General features: G+C 41.7%; 1 protein-coding gene across 2 annotated transcripts in view; it reads left to right on the forward strand.

The window, feature by feature from the left end:
• The window catches only part of RMND5A (required for meiotic nuclear division 5 homolog A), a 60,667-nt gene extending 56,991 nt beyond the window's left edge, over nucleotides 1-3,676 (forward strand). For both annotated transcript variants that reach the window (XM_031949804.1, XM_031949805.1), the window contains exons 8-9: nucleotides 1,646-1,800; nucleotides 3,136-3,676. In XM_031949804.1, coding sequence (XP_031805664.1) covers nucleotides 1,646-1,800; nucleotides 3,136-3,199 — 219 coding nt within the window. In that variant the 3' untranslated portion in view covers nucleotides 3,200-3,676. The remainder of the gene's footprint in view (nucleotides 1-1,645; nucleotides 1,801-3,135) is intronic.
• The last annotated feature ends 9,443 nt before the right edge of the window (nucleotides 3,677-13,119 follow it).

The following is a 13,119-nucleotide window of genomic DNA, read 5'->3' on the forward strand; positions in this document are numbered from 1 at the left end:
CAGAAAACTGGGGGGAAAATTTTACATTTGAGGGTTCTGATAAAAGCCTCATTTCTAAAATATATAGAGAATTGACCCAAATTTATAAGAATTCAAGCCATTCTCCAATTGATAGTCAAAGGACTGAACAATTTTCAGATGAAGAAATTAAAACCATTTCTAGTTATATGAAAGGGTGCTCTAAATCACTATTGATCAGAGAAATGTAAATTAAGACAACTTTGAGGTACCACTACACACCTCTCAGTTTGGCTAAGATGATAGGAAGTGATAATGACAAATGTTGGAGGGGATGTGGGAAAACTGGGACAGTAATGCATTGTTGGTGAAGTTGTAAACTGATCCAACCATTCTGGAGAGCAATTTGGAATTATGCTCAAAGGGCTATAAAACTGCATTTCCTTTGATCCAGCAGTGTCTCTTCTGGACCTGTATTGCAGATCATAAAAGAGGATAAAGGACCCATATATGCAAAAAATGTTTGTGACAGCCAATTTTGTAGTGGCAAGGAACTGGAAATTGAGTAGAGAAGATACCCATCAGCTGGAGAATGGCTGAATAAACCATTTATATGAATGTTAACGGAATATTATTGTTCTGTAACAAAGGATGAACAGAATGATTTCAGAAAGACCCGGAGAGACTTCCAGGAACTGATGCTGAGTGAAGTGAGCAGAACCAAGAAAACATGGAATATGACAAGAAGATTATGTGATGATCAACTATAATGGACTTGTTTTTTTTTCAGCAGTGAAGTGATTCAGGATAGTTCCAATAGACTTCGGATGGAGAGAGCCATCTGCATCCAGAAGGGGACTGATGGGGAATGAATGTGGAGTATAACATAGTATTTTCACCTTTTTTGTTATTGCTTGCTTGCTTTCTAGTTTTTTTTTTCCTAGTAAATTTATTTATTTTTAATACATATTGCTTTATGTATCATGTTAGGAGAAAAAAAAACAGAACAAAAGGGAAAAACCATAGGAGAAATTAAAAAAAAAAAAAAAAGTGAATATAGCATGTGCTGATTTACATTCAATCTCCTTAGTTCTTTTTCTGGATGCAGGTGGCATTTTCTATCCAAAGTCTTTTGGGATTGCTTTGGATCACTGAGAAGAACTAAATCTGTCACAGTTGATCATTAGACTTTCTTAACTATTGTTGTGTATAGTGTATTCCTGGCTCTGCTCATTTCTCTCAGCCTCATTTTGTGTAAATCTTTCCAGGTCTTTCTTTAATCAGCTTATTCATCATTTTTTATGGAACAATAATATTCCATTACCTTCAAACTGAAAACTCATCTCTTGGGATTACTTATTTCTCTAAGGTCCAAATTATAGGAATTTCACTAATTTGATTTTCTTTATCATGGTCACTGGTTTGGTTTCAAATCCTTACAGATTGGCACCAAAAGCAATCATGTGATTTTAATTTTGGAAATTAATTAAAACTCCCTGTAACATTGTGGCAGAATCTGAAGAATGTGTCTCAGAATTGGAAGAAGACTTGGAGTTACAAAGTCACATTTAGATACTTGATAAAAATCTTTGTTGCACAAAGCAGGCAGACATTTTAAGAAAGGTAGCCAGCTACTGGTATTGATCGATGTGTTTGTTTATTTGTTTATTTTTTTTTATTAAAACAGATTGAAGTGGACCTTGGTAAAAAGTGCTGGTATCACTCTATATTCGCTTGTCCCATTCTTCGTCAGCAAACAACAGATAATAATCCACCTATGAAATTGGTCTGTGGTCATATTATCTCAAGAGATGCGCTGAATAAAATGTTTAATGGTAGCAAGTAAGTATCATTACAGCTTTAGCAGTTTGTTTTCCAAAAATGCTTTTAGGACTTGGAACATTTGGGGCATTTGATGGCAACAAGGGAGAAGAACGAAAGTTAGCGTCCACCTTCAAAGGACTAGATTGAAATGTAACACATAGTGTGGCCCTTTGCATAGAGGGCCATGCCCACCCTGATCTGTTCTCTGTGGGGCCTGAGCCAGGCCATTAACCTTGCAGTGTTCTCCCTGCTCATCTGCATTATTGGAGGAGGTTTCTGTACTGGGAGGGATGAAATATGACAAAAGGACAGATCTGCCCTCTTCCCCCAAAACCAAACCAGACCGACTCCCTGTGGGTTCTTTTGGTAAAAGTGTCAGCAGAGGAGCAGCTGGGGGAGCGCATAGGGTACAGCTCCAGCCCTGATGTCAGGAGGACCTGAGTTCAAATCTGGCCTCAGACACTTAACATTTCCTTTCTCTGTGACCCTGGGCAAGTCACTTAACCCCTATTGCCTCAGGGGAAAAAAAAAGTGTCATAAGGTAGAGATGGAAGAAGTAAGATCTCCTAGCAGAGGCCACAAGTAACTGGAGCAGCTGCGCTCTCTCTTAAGGCCTCGCCTATGCTTTGAAGCCAATGTGGCGGCCATACAGAACGCACCTCCAGCCGTGGCTGGTCCTGGGCAAAGGGTTTTTGCTGAAGTTGGTCCTAGACATGCTTTCACCAAGTCCGGTGAGTTTAGGTCAGGAGTGGAGGAAGGGGCTCCCCTCCTCTTTAGCCCCTGGGAACAAAAGGTTCTCTGGCCAGGCCAAGGCTCCCCTTGTATCTCTTATTGATCTTTGGCGGAAATGCTCTTAGCTGCACACATTTCCCTTTACAGAATCCAGGTCTTTTGGAGTCATCTTATTGGTTTGTTCATTAAAAACACCAATTCCTGACATTTTCTCATGGGTGGGAGGAGAAAGTTGGCCCTCCCCCCTCCAAGGTGCCCCTGAGTTGTTTGAGAGTCGGTGTGCACGGTGGTCTGAGGCCTTAGCTCAGTCCCAGGTGCCCTGGGCATAAGCCCTGCCTCTCCTACCTCTTGGTGGGTTAGCCTTAGGCACGGGTCTTGGACTCTCCGGGGCCCTTGGCTCCCCAACCTGTGCTCTAGAAGGGCCGAGATTGCCTTGTCCTGCTGTGGGGACCTCAGGGAGCCATGGAGCAATGACCGAGGGGAGGAGCATTTACCTCGAATCCTAGAGGTAGAGAGAAAAATGCGGGTTAGGGATAGGGTCACCAAAGGGAGAGCAGAGGCTACTCCCTGGGATCCTGCCTGCTCTTCACCAGCGTTCCAGTGTCTTCTCTTTGTCTCTAGATTAAAATGTCCTTACTGCCCGATGGAACAAAGTCCAGGAGACGCCAAACAGATCTTTTTCTGAAGTCATTCCGACGCCGCTCGTAAGTGATGCCTTGGATGGCAGGCGCCTCTCAGAGGACTAGACAGTACTTGCTGCATTTGCTCCACAGACCGCGGGCTCCCGGGCTGCTGAAAGCAAAAGTGTCAGAACCTTGGTCAGCATTTCAGTGTGTCCACACTGCGGGCAAGTGCTCCGGAATCAATCTTACCATAGGGCTTTATTATACTCTTGGTCTTCATTTCTGATCAAGTAAAAATACACCAGCAGTTGTCATTCAATGCCGGTTTTTGTACTTAATTATATGGTGATTTTTTTTTTTTTTTACTTTTTAAGAGCAGAAACGAGAAATCACCCTCCCCCATGTGTTGAATATTTCTCCTGCTTTTATTCATCCTCTTCTTGATGATTTTCATCCTTGAAGAATGTTTGTGAAAAAGTTTTATTTCCTGTTATGTGTACATAATTAAAAATACTTCAGAAAAAGTTTGATAAATTGAATAGTGGTTATAAAAGTAATTTGTATTTTTTGCTTAAAGAAGAAAACAAGCTGTGATATATTCTGAGTCTGCTTTCAAATGTTTCCCTCTGCTCCTTCTTGTAGCTCCTCTTGAAGCCAGACACACAGACACATGCACACGCACACACCAGACACATGCACATGCAGAGACAGATACACAGACATGCGTACAAATAGATACACACATGCACATGCATACAGACATAGACACACATCCCCACACACACACATGCAAAGACAGACACATGTACATGTACACTGGCACATAGACACACAGACAGACACGCAGACAGTCACACGCAAACAGACACACACGTCTGGCTGTGTCCCTGCCCGGGGCTGGTTGACCCAGTGACTACTGGAGAGAATGCAGTGGGCAGCCTTGTTCTCCGAGCAAGCTCAGTCCATGCTCAGGGGCCCTCCTGGTCTGGGGGCGCTTTGCTCCTGGAACTGGCAGCCGTTGTTTGCGGCCAGGGCCCTTTGGTTCCTCACTGTCTTTCTGAAGGTGCATGGTGCAGCCGCAGCCTGCAGTCGTGAGCCTGCATTGTCTCGTCCTTTAAGCTGGAAGCTCGCTCACCAGCCCCTCAAAATGCATCTGCTTGTTGCCATTTGTCTGTAGCTGTCATGCACTCGTGCTCTCCTCCACATGGGATGTCACGTTGTTGCTCGTCTCTGATAAGATTGTTCCCTTTTCTCTTGAATGCATTGTCTCCAAGGTCACCGTACGACATGTGCAAGAACTTCTCTTTGTCTTGTGAACTCTGTAGAGAAGAGCTCTTTGGAGAGAAGGTGCCGGTGTCACGCGTCGTAGAGAAGAACATGATTGGGAAATCCACCTTTTTGAAACCCCGTTTCATTGGATTTTGGAACTGGACACAGTGTAAAAACTTTTCATGAGGTGTTGGAGAAGAAGACTGAGCAGGAAGAGGAGTTTGAGGTTTCAGGATGGAATCTCCAGGGTTGACTTGGCTATTAAAAACAGCTGGGATGGGGTGAACTGGGGCTCAAGCTGAGTTACCAGGTGAGCAGCATCAGGGCCTTCTCTGGGGGAAGATTTGGATGGCCAGGGCAGAGGGAAGGCCAGCGGGGATGAAACACAAGACGCTCCTTGGGTGACCCGAGTAGGCTTTCTGGGTCTTTGATTTACTTGGTTTTCGTGTTTATTTGGATAACATCTGAAATAAGAGGATTTTGCTTCTTTTGTCCTAAATGTTTGCTCGTTGTTGTCTTCTGCTCACAGCTAGAAACTGCCATAAGTCACTTGACAACCAGCAGATTGTGGGCCAGTGTTGGAAAGAAGCAGTTTCAAGGAATTCTTGTCATTAGGGTATTTATCAAGTCTCTGTTTTTTCCCTCCACAGATTTAGCCCCTGCCAAGCAAAATTTAGTTCTATACTAACCATATCCTATTCTTTGAACTTCTTTTCCTATATCACACTTACAATTTATGGAAAATCTTGAGAATACTTAGAAAAAATGTGTCAGTGCTTGGTGGGCCAGACATTTCTGAAAGCAGACAGGTGCTGTTTGCAAGACCATAAGCCATAGAATTGCTATAAATTTTATTTATCCCAGTGCTAGAAATTTTGTTAGATTTATAGTTTATAAAAAGTATATAGAGAGAACATATCTTAACTGTAGCATTTGGACTTGACTTTCCATTTCCCTAGGGCAGTGTTAGGGCCTTAAGATATGAAATTAAATTTGGGGGTAGGTGATGACTTAGTTTCCAAATCATTTTGTCTGAAGACACGCTTTAGAAAGCACAGCGTGTGCCGTTACGTTGATTCACTTAAGACTAGATGTTTCAGGAAAAGTCTTTGAAGTGAGTAGGGGCTGTGCTTTTGCATACGGTAACCAAAGAAGATGACCTTCTGATCCCGGTACTATTTCACCATTACGTGAGATGGCTTGTCCTTGCAGTAGCTGGTGCCCACGTCTGAAGGGCACAGAAGGGGGGCGTCCAGTCCCATCTGTCGGACGCTAATGGGACAGTCAGGGTTTTTTACAGGGTGAAAACAGCAAACCACAGGAATACAGTGTCAAGTCAAAGCCGTTTCCAAATGGTTTCTCCAAGTTTTGAGTTTGAAAGTTTTCTCATGAGTCCCGGCCATGGGCAGTGACCATGGGGGGTGATCATAGCACTTCTATGCTAAGCCAGTTAAGACCTTACTCTTCAAGTGCTGGGCTGTGACCGGACTTGCTCTTTTTCCAGTTGAGTTTTCAGGTGGCTCGGGTTGTCTTCGCCATGTTCACTTGTATGCAATCCCTTTGAGACGCCATTGCTTTTGCTTTCGTGGTGATCATCTGAGTTACTTTTCAAGGTGAAAGATTTGTCACATAAATGAACGGGTATTGGTGCTTCTTGGGACACAAGAGCCACCTCACATTCATAGAGTGTGTGAGTATATAAGTGTGTGAGTATTTAATTGAAAATATGATGCTAGAGAAACACAGCCTTTGTTGTGATTACCTAGAGCAGCTCTTGACGGCAGGGGGTAGGTAGTCTGGCCTCCTCCCTCCCAAAGCTAGCCTAGCAGAGTTGGGGCCGAGAGTGCCGCTGCCGCCGGGGCCGGGCATTCCAAGTGCCGGCCTCTTCGGCGTCCGAGCTCGAAGGGGCCCTTTCTCAACCAGGAGAGTTTGCTCGGCCTCATAGGACAAGCTGCTGGTGCCAGTCATTTGGGTAAAGCGACAGCCATTCAGTTTGTTTAACCAGCAAACTCGGGTATCTTCAAAGAGGGGACGGGGGCAGGGGGTGGGGGGCTGCTCAAGTTCATCAGTAGGATGGAAGCCAGATCACTTGGATCACTCGCAGGGGCAGTCTCTGACCGCACTGATTGCCAGCTCTCTCCAGAAGAGGCTGGGGAGCTGCCCCCAGGCTGTGTTCAGGTGTGGGTGAGTCTTATACATACAGTAGTACATTCATGTTTACCTTAAGCAGGTACAAGAAACCTTGGTATTGAATTGTAAGCAGGTAGATACCAAAAATGGGTAGAATGACACATGTATTTTTAATAGTAGATGAATTGTTTCCTTTGCAGTGTGCATTTTTACAGCTGTTCTTCAGCATCAGGGGAGAGACCGAGTTTTGTTTCTAAAACATTCTCTGTCCTAACCCCCCTCAGCTTTCGCTATAGTAAAAATCATATCGTTTCTTTTCTCCCAGGAGGGAATGAAAAAGGAGAAGGTAGTTGGCTTAGCAGCCTTTCTTTTGTCAGCTCTGTCTCGTAGTTGGTGGGGATCTGCACTTGTTAGGGTCTCTGCCGCTACAAGTTCTCTTTCCCGACAAGCCGGGGATGGGGTTCTCTAGGACGCAGTAGTGCCTCTTGTGGAGAGAGGGTGGGGTGAGTGTGAGAAGTTGGGTGTATGTGTCGGGGTGGGTGGGGGTGCACGCGTGGACCCAAAAGTGAATGGGACGACCTCCGGATTCAGGTCTGTCGGGAGAGCCATGACTTGGCTGTACGGCTGCCTCAGGATTGCCAGCAGCGTGCATGTGTGGTGTTTCCCCCACCCCTACGTCATCCAATCATCTTGTTCAGATGGCTCAGGATTGTATTTCTTTTGCTTCTTTTGTGCTGTAGGGTTCGATAGTCTTTCTATAATTATGTAACAGAAATAGTGTTGCACTGTTATGTATCATATAGAGTTATATGTATGAAATTTGATCCGTTTTTTTTAAAAAAAATCTATGTATCTTTGCAAAGGCACAATAAAGCTGCATCTTAGAGACTATAGGCAATAACGCTAACAATAAACACTATTTAACACATGAATTGTGAAATACTCTTTGATGGGAGCGGGGGAACTTGCATATTTAAGTGACTTCAAGGATTCAGTTTATCCTAATTAAATCTATAAATTTCACTCTCTGAGGCATATCATATATACATTTTTGGGAAATATGCAAAAAGTACTTTAAGTTCATATGTAAAACACATGGTTTCTTGTGGGCGGGTACTTAAAAATTTTCAGTGCTTTCATCTTTTATGAATTATCTGTGGACTAGTCCTACATTTATGCACAGAGTGAGAAGTCTAAGGGAGGGAGCCTGAAGATTCTGGTAATATCTTTGGAAGCAAAAACAACTTGGATGCACAAAAAACTCCTTCCCTGGCAGCTTATGCATAATTTATTCTAAAAGCTTTTGTAGTTGCCACTTCTCTGTGTTCTGATGGCATCTAAAATTGAGGGGAGCTAAAGCAGCTCGAAATTGAGTGTCTCTAAGTAAGAGATGTGGGTTGCAATTCTTGGGTTCCCTCCCCATCCCCGGCCCCATCCTTTTTCATTTTTAGGGCCTACAGTTCTGTGATGGAGTCTAACACCTTCCTGTTCCTAACACAAGTCCCCGCCCTGAATTGTAGGAGGAGCGTATTGGAGTATGGTATACCCCTAACTAAACTGGGTTCTCTTCCCAGAAACCCCTGAGGAGTCCATGGATTTTCAGACTTGGGGTGGACATTTTTCTCCTTTTAGCAGATTGACAAGGAATCCTGATCATTCTTATCCTACTTCCCGTAATTCACTTAATTCCTCAGCTGTTCAAATTCACCCACATACTTGTTAAGCTATAATGATTATTTGGGAAATTTTAAAATATTTTTCTTGAGGTTTTTGGCCCCAATTTACCCACTAGTACAATTCATTCTCTGTAGTGAAGACCAACAATGTTTAATTTTGGTCCTCTGCATATTTTCAGAGACAGGCAGTCACACACACAGATACTAAGTCTTTTGAAAGTTTTAGAATTTTCCTCATTCAATGATGGGCCACATAGTACCAGTTGTATAGCTAAAGACCTGAATGATATAAACAAAAACTTGGGGGAAACTCATCATTACTACAAGCTTTTGATGAGCTGTCTTTATTTGTGTAGAACTCCCTTTTTGAGGCTAGAAATATTTGTAGTTTTTTTGGTTAGTTTGCTCATATACGGTCTTTCAGTCCCTACTTATTGTTTAGTGCTAAGAGTCCTAAAAGAGGTACAAGGAAATAAAGAAAGAACCCTATTGTCAAGCTTGGGAGTGATATGTGTGTGTGTATGTGTATGTATGTATGTATATATATATATATATATATATATATATATATATATGTATATCTTTTAAAATACACAAAAAATATTAGTACAAAAAGGTGCCCAGCACTGTTCATGATACATGATAGCTGTTTAAATAATTTATTAGTTGACTGAAGTTGTTCAAAGAGTACTTAAAAGATCAGAGGAGGAAGAGATTACTTTCTTTTTTCTTTCTTTTCTTTTTTCTTTTTTTTTTTTTTAATTTAATAGCCTTTTATTTACAGGATATATACATGGGTAACTTTACAGCATTAACAATTGCCAAACCTGGAAGAGATTACTTTCATATTGGGTGATCTGAGAAATCTTGATAGAAGTTTGCATTTGCATCTGAAATAACTAACATTCAGAATTTTAAAGTTTTCAAAACCCATTACACACTTTGGAATTTTGATCCTCAAAACTAGCCTATGAAATCACAGATCACTGATGTGTTGGGCATTCATGTGCATTTCCCCCTTGCTCCTTCTGGAGGAACTGAACCATAGCTATGTGATCTTGTTATAAATGAAGCTAGAAGATACAGAAAAAAAAATTACCCATTGGAGGAAGTGCAGCTCACATTCACCTCAGTTAAAGAAGGTGACAGGTATTTCCATCATATTCCTCCAAATAGTAAGAAACATCACAATGTGTAAGATGCACTGCAAGCCAACCATTATAAAGATCATTGCAACTTAGAGGATGAAGGAGAGAAATTTTCGAAGTGACTTGACAACACTCCTTCAAACTAAATCAACTAAATACGTGGATACTGATGACTTTAGTGGTGAACACAGAAATATTGAAAAATCTGGTTTGTGATCAAAGAAGGAAAAAGGGTAGCCAGGATTGTAGATTATTAATGTACCTATACATCTTGAGAATTTTCTTTAAGAAGAGGTATATGGAAGATCCTAGAGGACTAGAACAAGTGAAGTTTACTGTAATGAGAGATAGGAAACAACTTAGAGCTAAAGTAGAAAATCAAAAGAATGAAAAAGACTGAAAATCAGACAAATAGCAACCCCACCTTACCTATTAAAATGGATTCTTGATTCTGAAAAGTGAACAAATAGATAATTGACTTGACTACAGTTTCTTTGAGAAATGAAACTGATTCAGAACATTCAAAAACAAGGCCCAAAGAACCTAGAAATCTAATTCAATGAATATTTGGATTGTCTTGTCAAGAAAATTTCCATTAGGGGTGATGTTAGGGTGTGAGTTCATTTGCCAAATGGTACAATCCTTCTGATGATGGAACATCATAAAAATAGCATCATCTTATAATGTAAAACAGTGAAGCATAAGTAAGGGGAAAACAGCAGAAAGTTGGTTTTTGTGGCACAGTTGTGCCAAATGTTTCTGAGAACATTTATTGTTGAAACTGGAAGGGTGACAAATGGCTGTTAACTGGAACAGATCAGTTGATGGTGATGAAGTAAACTTTAATGATTTGCAACATTCCTAGAAATTCTGTACAAATTGAATTAAAGTGTAATAAGCTAATGTGTAGATTTGGGACTGGAGGCGAGTAGTCTATGTGAGGTAGGCCGCTACCCAGTTAACATGGAGGAGAATGAAAAGGATAAGGACACTTGAAATACTATGTTATACACTCACTTTTTAATGTGTGTATTGTTCTGTCTTTTTCTATCATATCTGATTCTTTACTGCCCTGTTTGGGGTTTTCTTGACAAAGACACTAGAAAGGTTTGTCATTTTTGGGGTTTTCTTGACAAAGACACTAGAAAGGTTTGTCATTTCCCCCAGCTCATTTTACAGATGAGAAAACAAGGCAAATGAGGCTAAGTGACTTGCCCAATGTTACTCGGCTAGTAAATGTCTGATGCCAGATTTGAACTTGGGGAGATGAGTTTTCTTGACTCCAGGCCTGACACTCAATTCACTGTTTCCTAGCTCTCTCTACCATCTCCATGCCTCTGACCTAGGCAGTGTAAGCTCTTAGAACCCTTGATCGCATATAAAAGTCAGTTCTTCTGCCACCTCCTAAGACTGATTACTTTGTTAGTGTTCCCTCTCTTCTCAAATAAATCTTATTTATATTTGATATACTTACAAGTGAGCCATTGATTTGAAGGGGGTAGAGGGCAGGAAGACATGAACTGCCTCTGATAAATTGCTGTGTGACCTGGATTACCTAAGTCTCTTTACTAATGAGTTCCCAATCTGCACCAGTGGAGGGAGCTTCCACATTGAGTGAAATGTGAATGAAGCATTGATTAAGTGCAAGTGTGCCAGATACTGAACCCAACAATACTTAGGTATTTCTGTGTTATGTCTCCCAACCCCACTCTAACCTAAACTCCTTGGAAGCAGGTATTGTGGATCATTTTATCCCTGTGTCTCTAGGGCCTAACACCCAATGCTTGTTAGATGCAAAATCACAGAGCTGCCTGAAATGCAGAGGTGTTTGGTGACAGAAGCCGTGTACACCTGCAGAAGGTGTTTATATCAAATCAGATTCTCTGATAAATGCAGCAGGAGAGAGCAGAACCTTCAGCATCACCACAGATGCTCCACAAAGAGACTGGGTGGAAATTTCTCCAGATGCTCTTGTTCTTAGAGACTCACTACAGAGACTTGAAACACTGCAAAATCTCTTCAATGAATCCATACTGGCATAGAAGAGACCAGGCTAAACCTTTCCCTTGGATAAGGGAAGAGAACTTAACAAAAAACAGCAAAACCCTCATTGCTCGTGTTGTAATATACAATTGTGAAAGCCAATGCATGGAGTTTCTCCGTCAGTATATATTTCACTGACTTGACAGAAACTTAATGGCCAATCCAGTTTGAAAAGAAAACTCCAGCTATATATTATACTAAAAGAGAAATTACCTAACTTGTGTTTGAAGATGCAGTGTCTTATATTTATGGTGGCTTGTCATGGAACAAGGGTAAGAAAAGACAGAGGAGGTGGCCCAAGTGCTGTCCTGGATCTCCATGAAGCATTACCAGAGCAGGCTTTGATTGGACCCTTTATTGGAATCTACAGAAAGACATGGACAAGATTGGTTCAGGATAAGAAGATGTAATTAGTTTAGAAACTTTACTCCTACAGTCATTGTTATAATTCAGGCCTACATGACTGCTACCTTGGGCTATGACAGTTAGCCATTAGGTCTTTCTGACCAGTGTAGTCATCCCTTCCAGAGCTGTCAAATTGACATTTTAAAAACTTTTGTCTTGCCTCAAAAATCTTCAATGGCTTACTTTTGTCTGTAGGATAAAATACAAAATTCTCACCTTTGATAAGTTCCCTCCTACCTACTTTTTGCATCTTATTTAATATTTATGTACCTGTTCCTGTCAAAGTGATCTTAATTTATACACCATATTTGATGTTCCATCTCCCTTATTACCTGCCATCCCCAAACTTTCTCGACCTTCCCTTGTCACCATCATCTTCTGGAATTCCCAGCTTTCTTCGAGGCACAGCTCAGATGCTAGACCCTCCTTATTCTGCAGGAACTTGTTTTGTGTCCATGTTGTACCCTGTTTCCACCAAGGTCTTCAGGAGAATATAAGCTTCTGATGGGCAGCAGCTTCCATTTATGTCATTGCATTTCTGGGCCCTGGCATGTGGAAGGTACTGGATTAATGTTGATTTTGACAAGCCTTAGTTAAGACATTTCTTCACTGTACAGAAATGTAGGCATTTGTGGGCTTAATCTTCAGATTCCCTTTCCTGCTGGGCCGTAGATACACCCCCTGCAAAATCGATTCAGAACTGTTTTCTGAGTTGTAACTCAGCTTACGTGCCTTAAGTTCTGCCTACAGAAATTCAGTATTTGGAATGAAAAAACAAAATCCTGCAAATGGAATTGAAGAACCTGAGTTTCAAGTCCTGAACGTGCTCCTAAACTAGATTTAAATCTAGAAAAGAGCTTGAGCCCAACCCCTTTATTTTATAATTACTGAACTATCTGAACTACTGAACTGCTGAACTGAACAGTCAGTTTTATTTGCGGTCTCAAGGGAGACCGAGTCAGAACCTACATCCAGTCCTCTGCCCATCCCTCTATACTGCAAGGGATTCAGAGTGTGTTTCCTTCTCCAGGCCTCAGTCCTGATCTGTAAAATGAAGGCTCTGTATGCACTCAGTCTTTAGGATCCCTTCGGATCTTAAGCATCTTCTGGCTTTGTTCTGCTCCTCGGCCCCTTCCCAGCTTGTGGGTGATGAACTTCCCCACTGTATTCAGCACTTTGACCCAACACCACAGAACGATGACTTATCTGTAGCCATGAGTTATGTTGGATCCTCTGGGTTTGCCCATCTGAAGCTAACTGGTGGCAGAGGAGCTGGCTGATAACTTACCACCTGTATGACCCTGAACAAAT

This window comes from Sarcophilus harrisii, chromosome 2, assembly GCF_902635505.1.
Source record: "Sarcophilus harrisii chromosome 2, mSarHar1.11, whole genome shotgun sequence".
Lineage (NCBI taxonomy): Eukaryota > Metazoa > Chordata > Mammalia > Dasyuromorphia > Dasyuridae > Sarcophilus > Sarcophilus harrisii.